General features: G+C 40.9%; 1 protein-coding gene across 1 annotated transcript in view; it reads right to left on the reverse strand.

Moving 5' to 3' along the window:
* Positions 1-15,192, reverse strand: part of TMC1 (transmembrane channel like 1) — a 79,297-nt gene that overhangs the window by 35,617 nt on the left and 28,488 nt on the right. Inside the window, exons 5-7 of the mRNA XM_074953791.1 lie at positions 8,592-8,682; positions 7,557-7,638; positions 10-116 (exon numbers count right to left, since the gene is read on the reverse strand). Coding sequence (XP_074809892.1) covers positions 10-116; positions 7,557-7,638; positions 8,592-8,682 — 280 coding nt within the window. The remainder of the gene's footprint in view (positions 1-9; positions 117-7,556; positions 7,639-8,591; positions 8,683-15,192) is intronic.

Below are 15,192 nucleotides of genomic sequence, written 5' to 3' on the forward strand. Positions count from 1 at the left end.
CATTCTCACCTCAGGCACCATTACAAGGCCAAATGTCAATCCAAAGAGAATCATATTTATTCCATACATCCAGCGCAAGAATATGAAATAAGAAGCTACTGAAGAGCCGAAATGACCTATGAAAACATTTGCAGTGATGAAAAGACAGATCAGTCAATCTTCTTGTCTTCTTACTTTGAGACAAGATTACTTGAGCATTTTCATGAGTGCTTAAGACACAAAAATATCAGATTTTTCTTTATTCTATATTAATACCTATTTTATCATTTCCGTAATTTTTCAAGATTGCAGACTAGCATTCACTTCATTGACATGATTTAAAAAACAGAAGCCAAGACACCATTTACCAAAGATTATACATTTATATTGAAGGAATATAAATAACATGACACCAACACAATGGAATAGAACTTCAGGATGATCTCCTAGGGCCAGATTTTCAAAGGTATTTGGTTGCCTAAGGATGCAGATAGGTGCCTAGTGGGATTTTCAAAAGTGCCTAAACAGATGAGGCACCTAACTCCACTAAAAATACCTTTGAAATCCTGGTCTCTAGAGCTTATCAGTGCCTTTCTACATATGCTTTGTTTCTGGCCTACTAGCCAGGGAAAAAATAAAATGTTGCTGGAAAGACAACTTCCTGAATTTAAAAAAACACACACACACTATTCTGCAGCAGTGGTCCAAAACACTAGAATTTGCAATGGTGATACTACTGTTCCTGTTATTGTATAGAATACAGTGGTATTTTTATGACTGGTGTCAGTCACAACACCAGATGCAGAATACCTTGAGAACCAGGAGGATACAGTTACTCAATACAAAAGATTCTTCACAACAAGCTGATTAGTCTATGCATCACGAATATAAAAGTTTTAGCAATGACAACAAGAGATGGTTTAAGATTCAGGTTTAGGGAAACAAGTATACACGGTGTGAAAGATTATTATTGTAAATAGGAAAGATTTAGGTAGGAAAGAACAGGGGAGGTAGCTTGATCATAGGGTCAGAGTATTTAATTGAGAGCTATGAGCTGTTCAGTTCTGCCACTGACCAGCTGTGTGACTTTGTTCATATATTTTGCCTCTCTTTCCCCTCACACCCTTTGTCTGCCTTGTCCATTTTGACTGTAAGCATTTTGGGACAAGAATTGTCTCTCTCTGTGTTTGCACCACGCCTAGCACAATTGGTCCCTAGTTTCGGTTGAGGCCTCTAGGTACTACTATTATATTAATAATAATAATAATAATCATAAAATAATAGCAGTTTAGGTCCTGATTCTGCAATACTTATGTGAAGAAACCTTCCACTGAAATCAAAAATCAAACGCTTTATGATTAAACGAAGACTTTTATCCCCACGTGGCTCAGAGCTAGAGCTGCCGTAACTGAAACCATTGGTCACATGATCTTTTTATTTACTGCTAAAGTGGCTCCTGTTGGTTTGGGACATGTGAGCATTTACTGTAATTGATGATTTCACAGACTGTTTTGTTACTATGTCACCTATTTTCTCTGGTAATGACCCTCTTGGTGCTAAATCAGTTAAGATTAGCATTGTACCCCAGTTAATTCTAACATTTATTGACCTGTAGTTATTCATTAAAACTGTCACTAGATCAGATTGAACTGGGGAGGGGAGAATCATCCCAGGCCCTTGTTGCAGAGGAACTGAAATACCTAGTCCTGTTTATGTTGACTTTGAGCTTTTATGTTAGTATTTGCAATTGGCACTGCTTGTCCAGCACATTGAACTTTTCAGGTCCTATGAAAGGCAGCCTTTATACGTTCTAATGTTAGTTTCCCATACAGTTCCACTAGCAGCTCCATTTAAGTAGAAAATTGTAACAAGACAAAGGCATAGGTTTTGCCTCTGACCTGTTCTTTACCCTTTGTGCCACAAAACAGCCAGAAATCTACCTGAACTGGTCTCCCTCAATATAGGAGAATCCTCAGCTTGTATGCCATCCTGTCCTATATCCCAGCACACAGGTGCCTAGCTAGGGTGACGAGAGAAAGTGTGAAAACTAAGGATGGGGTGGGGGGTAATAGGCACCTATAAAAGACAAAGCCCCAAATATCGGGACTGTCCCTATAAAATTGGGACATCTGGTCATCATCTGATTCCCAGATGTTGTAATGGACCTAAATGCGCATTTGGATTGGACAAGCACCCAGTGGCCCCAGGATGGGTAGACGGGGATAAAGGTGTCTTAAAAGTAACTTCATGTCCACCCATCCCCTGAGCTATGCTAGATGCGGGGCAGCAAGTTCTGAAATTCTAACTCAGGCATTTCATCACTGCATTATATGGTTTGCTTTGCTGATTTTCTAGGTTTAAAATGTAGATGTCTTTGTTTGGTAAGGGTTAGGTAGTCACACATGCTGTCCATGCAAACCTGTACAGTAAAAACACATTAATTTGCAGTAGAGTGACGATTCTAGTTAATGTTGCAAAATAGTTTTCTTTTGGGCTGATACATGTCATGCTTGGTCTCTATCCAAACTTGATTTTTATTTTTATTACTGTTTATAAAGATAAAGTTCACAATCCTACTTATTGAGGGTCATTATAAAGGTAACATTTATACTGTGATATTCTGAGTGTCCAGGCATCTTTAAGCTAAGGAAAAGAAAAAGGAGCTTATTTCATTACAGGAGAGAAAAAAACTGTACATAGACACAGTATCAGTTAATTATCCTGGTCTATTTTTACATACTTGTCCTACTAATGTAACTTGAAACAGACGTGGGTTTTAATGGCAAAACAACTCAGTCCAGGCCCATTTATTTACCAAATATAACTGAAGGATCACTCACATGGGTTCTCAGAATGAATTCTATTCTGTTACCAGCCCACCAAAAGAACCACCTGTCTCCTGCTGCTCAATTTGATTTAACTACATTTATTAAACAGCTTCTTCTGCGTGCTAAATTAAACCTCAGTGATTGCATAGCCTGCTTTGTTCTCTGCTGATTGTGATGCCATGTGTTTCAAGTTATTATGTGGTGAATTACTCTTTCTTTTTGGCCTAGTGCCGCCTTGTCTAGGATTGCTTTGCAACACAAAATACAAATCAGCTAAAATTCACAGTTGATAATTTTCCCGGTCATGGCCACCTTGACACTGTCTATTGCATGCTCCAAAGCTACCTTCAATAAAGCTATCTTGTGCTATAATTAGGGCTGAACAGTGGCTAGGCTCCCACTCAAGTCCTTGTGATGTTAAGCCAAGTTTGCTTTATAGGGGATTTGTTGGTAACTTAGCTCATTACTGGAAGGCCTTTCTCCCTGTGAAATATAAAGCTTACTTTATGATAAGACCATTCTCAAATTTTGGCACAACTCTCATCACAAGTATTTTGCACTTTTATATATGCACAGTGATATTCATGATCATATTCTCTTTTTCATCTTTATTTTACATGTTGTGATTTGAGAACACTTAAATAGCATATTATAGGCAAACAACAAAGCTAGCCTATAAGTTGTATCCCAAGAGCACTTTTCCCAAGTTAATTTCAATACTGGGTAATGAAAAATGTTTAAACTTATCCGTGGCATCTATACTGGGCATTATCATCTGTCTGGTAACTAAGACTTTAAAGGATATTTCTGATGAATAGCTATTAATGCCTTATCAAGCTAAATAAATTTTCACAAAAGAAGACTGTATACAATGTAGACATTTTACAATGATTTTTTAGATATACCTGTCTGTGTTTCAGAATCTCGGTTTAGTGAATGGGGCTAGTGACCCAGCACATGGTTCCCAGAAGAATCCCATGCCCGGAGTAGGTCACAATGAATAAAAATGCAACTCCCATTTGAAAGTAATGGACATTTCACAGTTGATGTAAAATTAAAGTACAAATAAAACTGTAACATAATTTTAGTATTATCTTTGAAAAGTCATGGAAGATGGGTGAGATTCCAGAGGACTGGAAAAGGGCAAATACAGTGCCAATCAATAAAAAGGGGAATAAGGACAACCCGGAGAATTACAGACCAGTCATCTTAACTTCGGTACCGGGAAAGATCATGGAGCAAATAATCAAGCAATCAATTGGCAAACACGTAGGAGATAATAAGGTGATAAGTAACAGTCAGCATGGATTTGTCAAGAACAAATCATGTCAAACCAACCTAATAGCTTTCTTTGACAGGGTAAACAAGCCTTGTGGGTAGGGGGAGAAGGTATATCTTGACTTTAGTAAAGCTTTTGATACTGTCTCACATGACCTTCTCATAAGCAAAGTAGGGAAATACAACCTAGATGGAAATTATATCAGGTGGGTGTATAACTGGTTGGAAAACCATTCCAGAGAGTAGTTATCAGTGGTTCACAGTCAAGCTTATCAAGTGGGGTCCCGCAGGGATCAGTTCTGGGTCCAATTCTGTTCAATAATTTCATCAATGATTTAGAGAATGGCATAGAGAGAACATTTATAAAGTTTGAGGATGATACCAAGCTGGGAGGGGTTTCAAGTGCTTTGCAGGAGAGGATTAAAATTCAAAATGATCTGAACAAACTGGAGAAATGGTCTGAAGTAGACAGGATGAAATTCAATAAGGACAAATGCAAAGCACTCCACTTAGGAAGGAACAATCTGTTGCACACATACAAAATGGGAAATGACTGCCTAGGAAGGAGTACTACAGAAAAGGATTTGGGGATCATAAGCTAAATATGAGTCAAAAGTGTAACACTTTTACCAAAAAAGGGCAAATATCATTCTGGCATGCATTAGCAGGAGTGGTGTAAGCAAGACACCAGAAGTAATTCTTCTACTCTACTCCGTGCTGATTGGGCCTCAGCTGGAGTATTGTGTCCAGTTCTGGGTGCCACATTTCAGGAAAGATATGGACAAATTGGAGAAAGTCCAGAGAAGAGCAATAAAAATGATTAAAGGTCTAGAAAACATTACCAGTTGGGATTACCAGTTTAGGCTGGAGAAGAGAAGACTGAGAGGGGACATAACAGTTTTCAAGTACATAAAGGGTTATCACAAGGAGGATGGAGAAAAATTGTTCTTGGTAACCTCTGAGGATAGGACAAAAAGCAATGGACTTAAATTGCAGCAAGGATGGTTTAGGTTGGACATCAGGAAAAACTTCCTAACTGTCAGGTTGGTTAAGCACTGGAATAAATTGCCTAGGGATGTTGCGGAGTTTCCATCATGGGAGATTGTTAACAGCAGGTTAGACTAACACCTGTCAGGGATGGTCTAAATAATACTTTAGTCCTGCCTTGATTGTGTCCTGCCTTCTGGTTTTTGACCAGAACACCCAGTAGAAAAGGGATCCTGGCGGCTGCAGTCAGCACTGCTGACTGGGTTGTTGACCATCCAGTTGGCAGCACTGTGCAGTGGGGCTGGCAGGTTCCCTGCTAGCCTCTGTGCTACGTGGCTCACAGGAAGCAGCTGGAATGTCCCCGCTCCAGCTCCTATGTCTACGGGCAGGCAGGGGGTTCTGCACACTGCCCCCACCCCAAGTGCCGCCCCTGCAGCTCCCATTGGCCAGGAACCGTGGCCAATGGGAGCTGCGGAGGCAGCACCTGCAGATGGGGCAGTGCGCAGAGCAGCTGGCTGTGTCTCAGTGAAGGAGGCGGATGGGGGACATGCTGCTGCTTCCAGGAGCTGCTTAACATAAGTGCCACCCGGAACCTGCACCTCTGACCCCCTCCTGAGCCCCAACCCCTGTACCAGCCCCAGCCCTGATCCCCCTCCCACCCTCCAAACCCCTCAGTCCAAGCCTGGAGCATCCTCCTACACCCCAACCCCCTTATCCCCAGCCCCACCCCAGAGTCTGCACCCTCAGCCAAAGCCCTCACACCACCCTGCACCCCAACCCTCTGCCCCAGCCCAGAGCCCCCTCCTGCACCCTGAACCCCTCATTTCTAGCCCCAGCCCAGAACCTGCACCCCAGCCCAGAGCCGGTACCTCCTCTCATATCCCAACCCCTGCCTCAGCTCAGAGCCCCCTCCCATACTCTGAACTCCTCGGCTCCACCCCCTAGCCTGGAGCCCCCTCCTGTATTCCAGACCCCTCATCCCTGGCCCCACCCCAGAGCCCGCACCTTCAGCCAGAGCCCTCAGCTCCTTTCGCATTCCAGCCCACTGCCTCAGCCTGGAGCCCCCTCCTGCACACTGAACTTCTCATTTCTGGCCCCACCCCCCCAGCCAGTGTCCTCACCCCCTCCTGTACCCCAGCCCCCTGAGCCAGTCCAGTGAAAATAAGCGAGTGAATGAGGGTGAGGCGAGCGAGTGACAGGCAGAGGAGGGGATGGAGTGAGCAGGGGCGGGTCTTCGGAGAAGGGGCAGGGGGCAGGGCAAGGGTGTTCAGTTTTGTGCGAGTAGAAAGTCGTCAACCCTACTTGAGTGCAGAGGACTAGACTAGAAGATCTCTTAAGGTCCCTTCCAGGCCTATAATTCTGTTAGTTAGATAAGCAGCTCTTTCTCTTACCATATCGAAAGAACTTCTTAACAAATTTGAAACCTTCTCTTTTCCAGTTCTTTCAAGTGGGATTTGAATTCTCTATCTGATTCTGCACTACCAAATCATCAACATGACAATTTTATATATGATCTCTGCAACTAGATGTAGTGGTGACAATACTGTTTATGGTACATTGGAGTTGTCCTTGAAAATAAGAGAAGGGCTATGCAGTCAAAATGACGGAAGTGATAGTCTGGGTATCGGCTACCTGAAAAATAACCTGTTTCCACAAACACCAGCACAGCAGTTAAGATCAGCTGATGTTCTTGAGGGAACAAGTTATGTGAATGTAGTGGTACTAAAAAGTGCCAGATTGAGAGCCATGAACACAGAATTCCGTTTGTTTTTTACCCAGACAACAGATGGGACAAACATACCAAAGGGCCTTACCCCTGACTGCAAAGACCCTTTTTTAAGGATCAGAGGAGTGTTTAGTCTTCAGGTCCAATCAGTACATTGTCTCTTGGCTTGCTCGGTGTGCTTCTTTGTCCCATTTCAAAGAGGACTAGATCAAAGCATGTTAACTGTTAATACACATCAGCAGGGTTCATGTGGATTGTGCCCACAAGGGCCGGGAGGGGGAGAGATACCAGCGGAAGGAGGACACTCAGGCCTAAGAATAGTAAACTATGCTTTATTGAAGGAAGGAAGGAAAAACTTACGCTCCAATCTCCGAGAGGAGCCCCTAGGACGCTTTGGATGTTAGTCTGGGGCAGGCTAGTGTGAGATAGATTCACGCTCCAGCTTGCTGCAAGCTACATGTTTGTGTAGACAAGCTTTGACTCTGAAGTTTGTTTCATGAAGCATAATCTCTTGTTCAGACTGTGGCTGTGCCCTCTGCCATTACAGCTAGGAGTGGTGTCAGTGCTCTAGAATAATGATGAAGAGGCCATTTTGGGTTCACTGGAAATTAAGAAGGCGGGTCCATCTTCTCTTCTGAGGAATAAAACATCTGGAAAGCTATTTTTAAAAGCAGTGAGAATGTTCTTGGAATCAGGGGAGCCTCTGGGAGTACACCTGCTGCTAAATGCTAATTTTATTGTTTCTCCATAATACTTACTTTCAATTTCTTTGATTTTCATTTCCCATGGTATGCAGGCTGTTTTAAAATTCTCAAAATCTCGTTGAAATTTCATCCATTTCTGTAAAGGTTCACAAAGAAAAAGAGGCCACATTCTCAGTGTTCTCATATACATTCTCAGTCACTCCTTGGAGATCCAGCATCGAACTGAGTGAATCATTTGGTATCAAAGACTTAATTTGCTGTGTTTTGCCTTTTTTTTTTTCTTCCTGTTTGTGGAATGTCTGAACAGATTGTGATTTTTCTTGACTATTATTTGACTTGAGAACTGTTTCTGATCATTTAATGTATTTTATTCCAAATCTGAAATTCAAACTGTATTGCTTAGTTGTGGTTAGTCTAAATGGTGGTGGTATCTCTGTCCCTCAATTGGATAAGAGCAACTATGCTAATCCGGCTTTCCAGGCATATTTCAGAATATGAACGTTGAAAATTTATGGGGTATTTTTGCGAACATTAATGCTAGTAAAATGTGGTTCCACAAATGTCTATAGAAAATGAAGCCAAATTAGTACTGAACATGGTTGAAGCAAAACTTGTTTAAAAATTTGAATGAATATTTGCAGAGATTTTTTGCAGTATTCTCTCAGCTCTGAGGCAAAGGGACAATCTATCCAAGCACTGTATAAGGGAAAAAGGAACTGCAATCTAATATGTAAAGTGCAGGTTTGCCATATGCCAGTTTTTCTGCTACAATGTGGAGAGTGGAACATCTGAATCTTCTCAAGGAGTATGATTGTCATTGGCTTTCTTTATACTGGGCCTAACCCAAAACCAAATTTTAATCTCCAGAGGATGGAACTCTTGGTGGAACAAATTAGAAGGCTCTTGAAGATAGACCCCAATCAGCAGGTATGGGTTTGGTTAATGACCTCTGCTTTGGGATCATTTGGGGCAAAAGTGGTTAAAAATGCAAGTGAAGAATGGGATGGTATTTATGAGGATGTGGTGAATGATAGTCTACAACAGTCTATTGTTTTGCATTGTATGAAATTGATGAAATAAAATCCTTACCTTTGTCATCATCACTTTGTATGCATAAAACTTTTTCCCTTTTCCTTTTCCAAGTGCACCTTCAAATTTTTCCACAAAAAGCTGGGCTTCCCTGAGAAATAAGAACAAAGAGACATGCATGTGATGATATGGTAACACAGGAATTCCTGCCACTTCAGGCTGGAAAAACATGTCCTATTACTCCACGTTGGATGTTCATATATCCCTGTTCTCTTATTGATGCTCTTATCGTTTGTATTTCCCAGAAATTTTATCATCGTTAGTGCAACCAGAAGAAAACAACTTGAGTCATCTAGTCTGAGCCATCTGCATTTTCCAGAAGTGATGTCTACTTAATTCCTGCTAATGTTATCTAGCCTGTTCTTGAATACCTGAAGTCATGGTGTCTTGTTTTGTAATCTAGCCTATTCCCCAGTAGTACTTCCTCTTAAGAATTATTTCCTTTTGTTCAAGCCATTGGTCGTGATCCATTCATCCACTGGAACGAAATGAATTATTCTTCTCCTTCATTTTAACTGTTACCTTGAAGATATTTATAGACTGTAATCATGCTTCCCTTGTGTCTGCTCTCTTCTAGCCTATATATATTTCACTCCCCTCAGTGCCTCCACATAGGTCTTGTCCATTGTACAGTCTGTGAATCATTTTCTCATAATTGTGGCTTCAGTTGGCTCCAGAAGATTAGAGTTTTGATTGACAAAATTATTAAAGTATTCCCTTGAGTCAGATAGGACATAAGAGTGAAAGGAAAAAAAGAGTGAGAGTTCCTTTAAAATGTTTTTAAGATTTTGTGTAACATCAGCCCTTTGAAATGATGATCAGATGAGACCAGTCATTTACTAGAGTCCTCTTCACCCCCATTGTATTCTCCTTTGTGAGCACAAATTTTAAGACACCAGTGTATGTACTTTTTTTTGAGGAGAGGTGGCTGCTTTCGCTGCTGAATGACCATATCTAAAGTACTATATCAAAGAAACAAGACGTCTTGAAATCCAATGTTTGCACAGTGATATCAAAAACATGTTGGTTGTCACCAGATGGCCCTAATACAGAGCGCCTTACACATTTTGATTAATTGCCTGTTTAGGCATTTGGAGACTCTTGGGCACTTGGGGAATTGCTAACTAGTAGTTGTGGTGCAGTTCTTTTCTGGAAGCTATGCAAATAGATTAATTGTCTGAGTCCGTCTGACTGGAGTTATTTCTTATGCATAGATCTGCTGCCCACAGCGTATAGCCACACAAGCAAACAAAAATATTACAATGTGTCAAAACATTTTTAAAAACTTCAGGTGATGCTTATGTAAGAAGAATACTGTTAACCAGCTCAGAATTGCCACATGAACCAAAGCTAATCTCTCTTATTCTTATGAAAAATATTGTGGGACTTTAATGACTGCAAGCATTCAGAAGTAGCCCTGATCCTTCTAACACCATTTGTTCAATTCAGAAGGAAGACTGTCACCTAGTGAATCACCATCAACACCACTTACTGTGGCACTAGTTGATTTATGGAGACTTTACATCCAAGCACAGGGCCTAGATTGTGAAAGGGCTGAAGAAATCACAATATGCAGTGGCATGGTTAAAATCTATTCTTTCAGCCATTCATCCACTTTATTTTACTGTTCCAGTCTTCAAAATTAAAAAATACACTTCTCAAAATGAAACAGAGTTTAGAAAGTCAGCAGGATAATATTCAAACAAAAGCCTGACACAATGTCACTAATGTGAAAACATTTCCTCCTTATTATACACATCATACATCCATAGCTGGGCACAGATATTCTCCAGAAACTTCTCTTTTCTATTATAAAAGTATCATGAGTTTGGCTAAGCCAAAACAAAGAAATTATTTTCCACAGGCAGAGTTTATAAAAACATGTCTTTTAGATCATGAATTCAACCCCTCAATTGAATCCAAGGATTTAAACTGGGCATGCTTGTTTGCAATGCAATGAATGTCACATCAAATGCCTTTTATGTGTTTTCCTCTGCATTAGAATATAGTTTTTTTATTCCTCTCTGGGTCCTGGATTCTCTGGCAAGGATGGGTTTTCTGTTTCTATCTGCAAGCTGGTTGCAGATTTCTAGTGCAAACTGAATTCTTGCCCTTTGGATGGACTGATCTAGGTTTCCTGGACTACTGCTGGTATGTTCCCATGACTTCCCTCAGTGAAGTTCCCCTTCCCCTCCCTCTTTCATTTGGTCCCCTCCCCCATTCCTATTGACTGTTAGGCTTTTCTTCCTCTCCATATCTTTTCAGGTTTCTGACTCGGTCCCTGGTGGTTCCCCATGTATGTTACAAAAATCCCTTATCTGCATGACAGTATTTAGTCTGTCTATATTTGTTAAGGGCTTTAACTTTCACATTGGGCCAAATCACATTGGGCCAAATTAATCATCTAGTCTAGTTACTATCCACGTATGCAGATGTTCTGTTTTAAATAGAAGGGGACCTTCACTTTAACAGGGCTCAACTGTATATTTAATACTGAACTATCTTCTGTAGCTCATGAAAGCTTATGCTCAAATAAATTGGTTAGTTTCTAAGGTGCCACTAGTACTCCTTTTCTATCTGCCTGTCATAATCTAAGTACCTTTGCAAAGTATGAGGCACTTGAATACAGTACTGATAGCACTCACCATTCCTGTTAAAGAACCACTCAGAAGCCTCTCACACATTCCACAGCAAATGAAAGGAAATACATACCACATGGTATTATTGGGTAGATAGAAGAAGCTTGCCACTATTCAGCATCTTGTGTCAGAATGAAAGCACTTTATGTGTCAAAGTTACACTTGATGTTCTACATAGGTACCTTCTCCCTGAGTAGGCAGTGCAGGTTTGGTTATAGCTGACTTTTAAAGAGCATTTTTGTACACTCGTTATAGACACAGTGAATAACATCCTCGTGGGGGGGGGCCTTTAAGAAGACACAGTGAATAACATCCTCATGGGGAGACTCTGCCACATGAAAACCTGTAGAGAAGCCATTCTGTGCTCTGCAGCAGCCCAGCTACAGTCCAGGAATAGGAATACTTGCATGACTAATTTCAAGTCCCTATTTAATTGGTAGTTGAGTGCAAGTCTCAATAACAATTTAATTCCATGAAAAATTCCCACCGCAGTATTTAACAAAAGATATGACAAGCACATCTAGTGGTGGAACAGAGCGTGAAAGAGGGCCTGTGGGTGATGAGGCAGAGAATATGTGTGCAGTTGCGTTCAAGGAAACTAATAAGGAAACCATAAGCCCCATGTGATGCTGCAGCTATCAAACAGTTACTGCAAAGTACTCTTTTCCTTGCTCCTGCTCATCCCTCCTCCACCAGAGACTCTCAGTGGCTCTTTACTGGGATACACCATTGAATTAAAATTAGTTACTTCTGATTTTCTTGCTGTGAGATCAAAGTCAAGCCCTCAGTGATTTGTAGGTCAGGGGAAACTAAGGAAATTTCCCCCACTCCCTCCTAAACTTCCGATGTCCTGGCTGGCTCTAACCGTAGAATCATAGGACTGGAAGGGACTTTGAGAGGTCATCTAGTCCAGTACTCTGTTCTCAAGGCAGGACTAAGTATTATCTACACCATCCCTGAAAGGTGTTTGTCTAACATGCTCTTAAAAGTCTCCAATGATGGAAACCTCCCTAGGCAATTTATTCCAGTGCTTAAGCACCCTGACAGTTAGGAAGTCTTTCCTGATATCCAGCCTAAACCTCCTTTCCTGCAATTTAAGCCCATTGCTTCTTGTCCTATCCTCAGAGGTTATGAAGAACAATTCTTCTCCCTCCTCCTTGTGACAACCTTTTATATACTTGACAATGGTTATCATCTCTCCTCTCAGTCTTCTCTTTTCCAGACTAAACAAACCCAATTTTTTCAATCTTCCCTCCTAGGTCATGTTGTCTAGACCTTTAATCATTTTTGTTGCTCTTCTCTGGACTTTCGCCAATTTGTCCACATCTTTCCTGAAATGTGGCACCCAGAACTGGACACAATACTCCAGTTGAGGCCTAATCAGCACGGAGTAGAGCGGAAGAATTACTTCTTGTGTCTTGCTTACAATACTCCTGCTAATACATCCCAGAATGATGTTTCCTTTTTTTTTCTTTTTTCTTTTTTTAAGAGTTACACTGTTGACTTGTTTTTAGCTTGTGATCCACTATGACCCCCAGATCCCTTTCTGCAGTACTCCTTCCTAGGCAGTCATTTCCCATTTTATATGTGTGCAACTGAGTGTTCCTTCGTAAATGGAGTACTTTGCATTTGTCCTTTATTGAATTTCATCCTATTTACTTCAGACCATTTCTCCAGTTTGTCCAGATCATTTTGAATTTTAATCCTCTCCTGCAAAGCACTTGCAACCCCTCCCAGCTTGGTATGGTCTGCAAACTTTATAAGTGTACTCTCTATGCCATTATCTAAATCAACATGCAACTATCAGGGAATATACAGATAATAAATGTATTTCCCTGTCCTCTACATGTTTGTATGTTATGCACATTATCATTTCCTAAGCATATTTTGAAATGCTCTTTACCTCAGTTCTCAGCTTTGAGAATAAGAACTTTATTTGCACATCCCTGGAGAATCATAACACGCCTCTGCACTTTGTGCTAAGAAAAGTGAGAAGCAGAGGAAGAGCAGTCCTATTATTACAACAGTTTATTAAATCCCATCTGCACATTTTTGAGAGCATCTTTAAAACTATCACACACTACATGCAAAGTTTCAGAGTAACAGCCATGTTAGTCTGTATTCGCAAAAAGAAAAGAAGTACTTGTGGCACCTTAGAGACTAACCAATTTATTTGAGCATAAGCTGTGATAGAACCTCACAAATATGAGAAAGTATCAAAAACAAAAGTGAAAGACAAAAGTGAGCTTTGTAATCACTGGTATCATGTTATAGGTAAATTATCTATAGCACAAGATAGGCCAAAGTGTACCCCTTTAGCTAACTGTGAGAGCTTTTTTGGTTGAGAAAAAACATCTTAATCTAATTACCAACATAAGGAGCTACTAAATATTTCATGGAGTCAGGTAGTATTGCCCTTAAGTAGCCCAGGTTAATTATTAATCCTAGATATGAGGTTGCAGCTTCCAAAGTGCTAGGTAAATTGCATGTAGGGCAGTTCAGCATGTACAAAGTAGAGGATGCATTACAGCACTTAGAGGTTGCTGCTGGTGAACAGGATTCAAGTGGATAGCTCACGTTTTTTCAGCAACAGTTCAGGAAGGTTTCAGTCACCAACATGTAAAAAAGTCATTAAAAAGAAATGTCCTGTTAATATTGATCACTTTGGACATCTCCAAGTAAGTCTTAAAAAGACCGGCTAAAAGTTGACAGCAACACAACTGTTGCCAGGTGGCAGCTAGCTTGGAAAGTAGCTCAACAGTAATAATGGACAAACTACAGTGGTGTTTAATTTGGTTGTGGTGGCTGCCAATAAGTTCATAACAAGAGATCTGTGGCGGTACGAAGATAACAGTGGAAGAAGAAAATCTTTTTCTTCCTCTCACAGAGTAGCGTGTGATTGTTTTTTGTCGTGCTGCATTTATAGAATACTGTCTTCTGTTACAGTAAATCTATTTTTATGGTTCCTCTGGACTGGAAAGTAAAACTAGAGAAAAAAGACAAAGCCTAAACACCCCCCTCCCACCCACCTTCCCTCCTACCCCTATTCTTTAGAAATAATCCACTGAAAAAAATGTTCCCAGGTTGGTACTGCACTGCTGCCGCTGGGGTCGGTGAGAGTGTTGCCATTGATTTCAACGGAACCAAGCTCAGTGCCGGTAGCACAGCAGCTGGGCTCTACTTCCCCCATTGCAGGATGCTGGTAACAGCCTGGGCTGGCTTTCCAATTAGGCACAGTTGGCACATGCCTAGGGGCATCAGCATTCTAGGGGCACCTGACCTCTCTAAAACTGTGTGCAACACATAGGTCAGCTGTAGGCAGGAGGGGCGCTGACGATGCTGTGCCTAGGGGTGCATAAGGTGTAAATCCAGCCCTGGTAACAGACTGAAGATTCTGTCCCTCCTCCTTTTAATTTTATATGAACCAGTTATGTTTTAGGGGCCCTCTCAAATATCCTTTGTTCACTGTCACTGTTCCTACAGCGACTCCCAAGTTGTCTTATGATTCTCTTTGCATTCCATATTTACTTGAAGCTACTTTGTGAATGATACAAGCTTGATCTATGTCTGCCATCTCCTTCATATTTTGTTGTCATTCATTTAATTGTAGTTCATACATTGGTATTAACTTTATTGGGTAGCTTTTACATTTTACATTTTTAAACAAGGGAGAATTATAGTTGCATGGCATGCTATTGTATAATTGCAGGATTATGTGGTAATTTAATAAGAGCATGCTAGTAGATCTGACTATATATAGAAGTCAATTGTCTCTGTAGATTATACAATGCATACTTGTGTGTGTGTGTGTGTGTGTGTGTGTGTGTGTGTGTGTGTGTGTGTGTGTGTGTGTGTGTGTGTGTAAAATCTAACTGACCCATGTCAACAGTGAGAATTAGAACGGTGCTCCAGAACCAAATACAGAATCCCACTTTTCAAATGTGGTCCTATCACTCCAGAAC

Source organism: Natator depressus, chromosome 5, assembly GCF_965152275.1.
Source record: "Natator depressus isolate rNatDep1 chromosome 5, rNatDep2.hap1, whole genome shotgun sequence".
In the NCBI taxonomy this organism is placed as follows: domain Eukaryota; kingdom Metazoa; phylum Chordata; order Testudines; family Cheloniidae; genus Natator; species Natator depressus.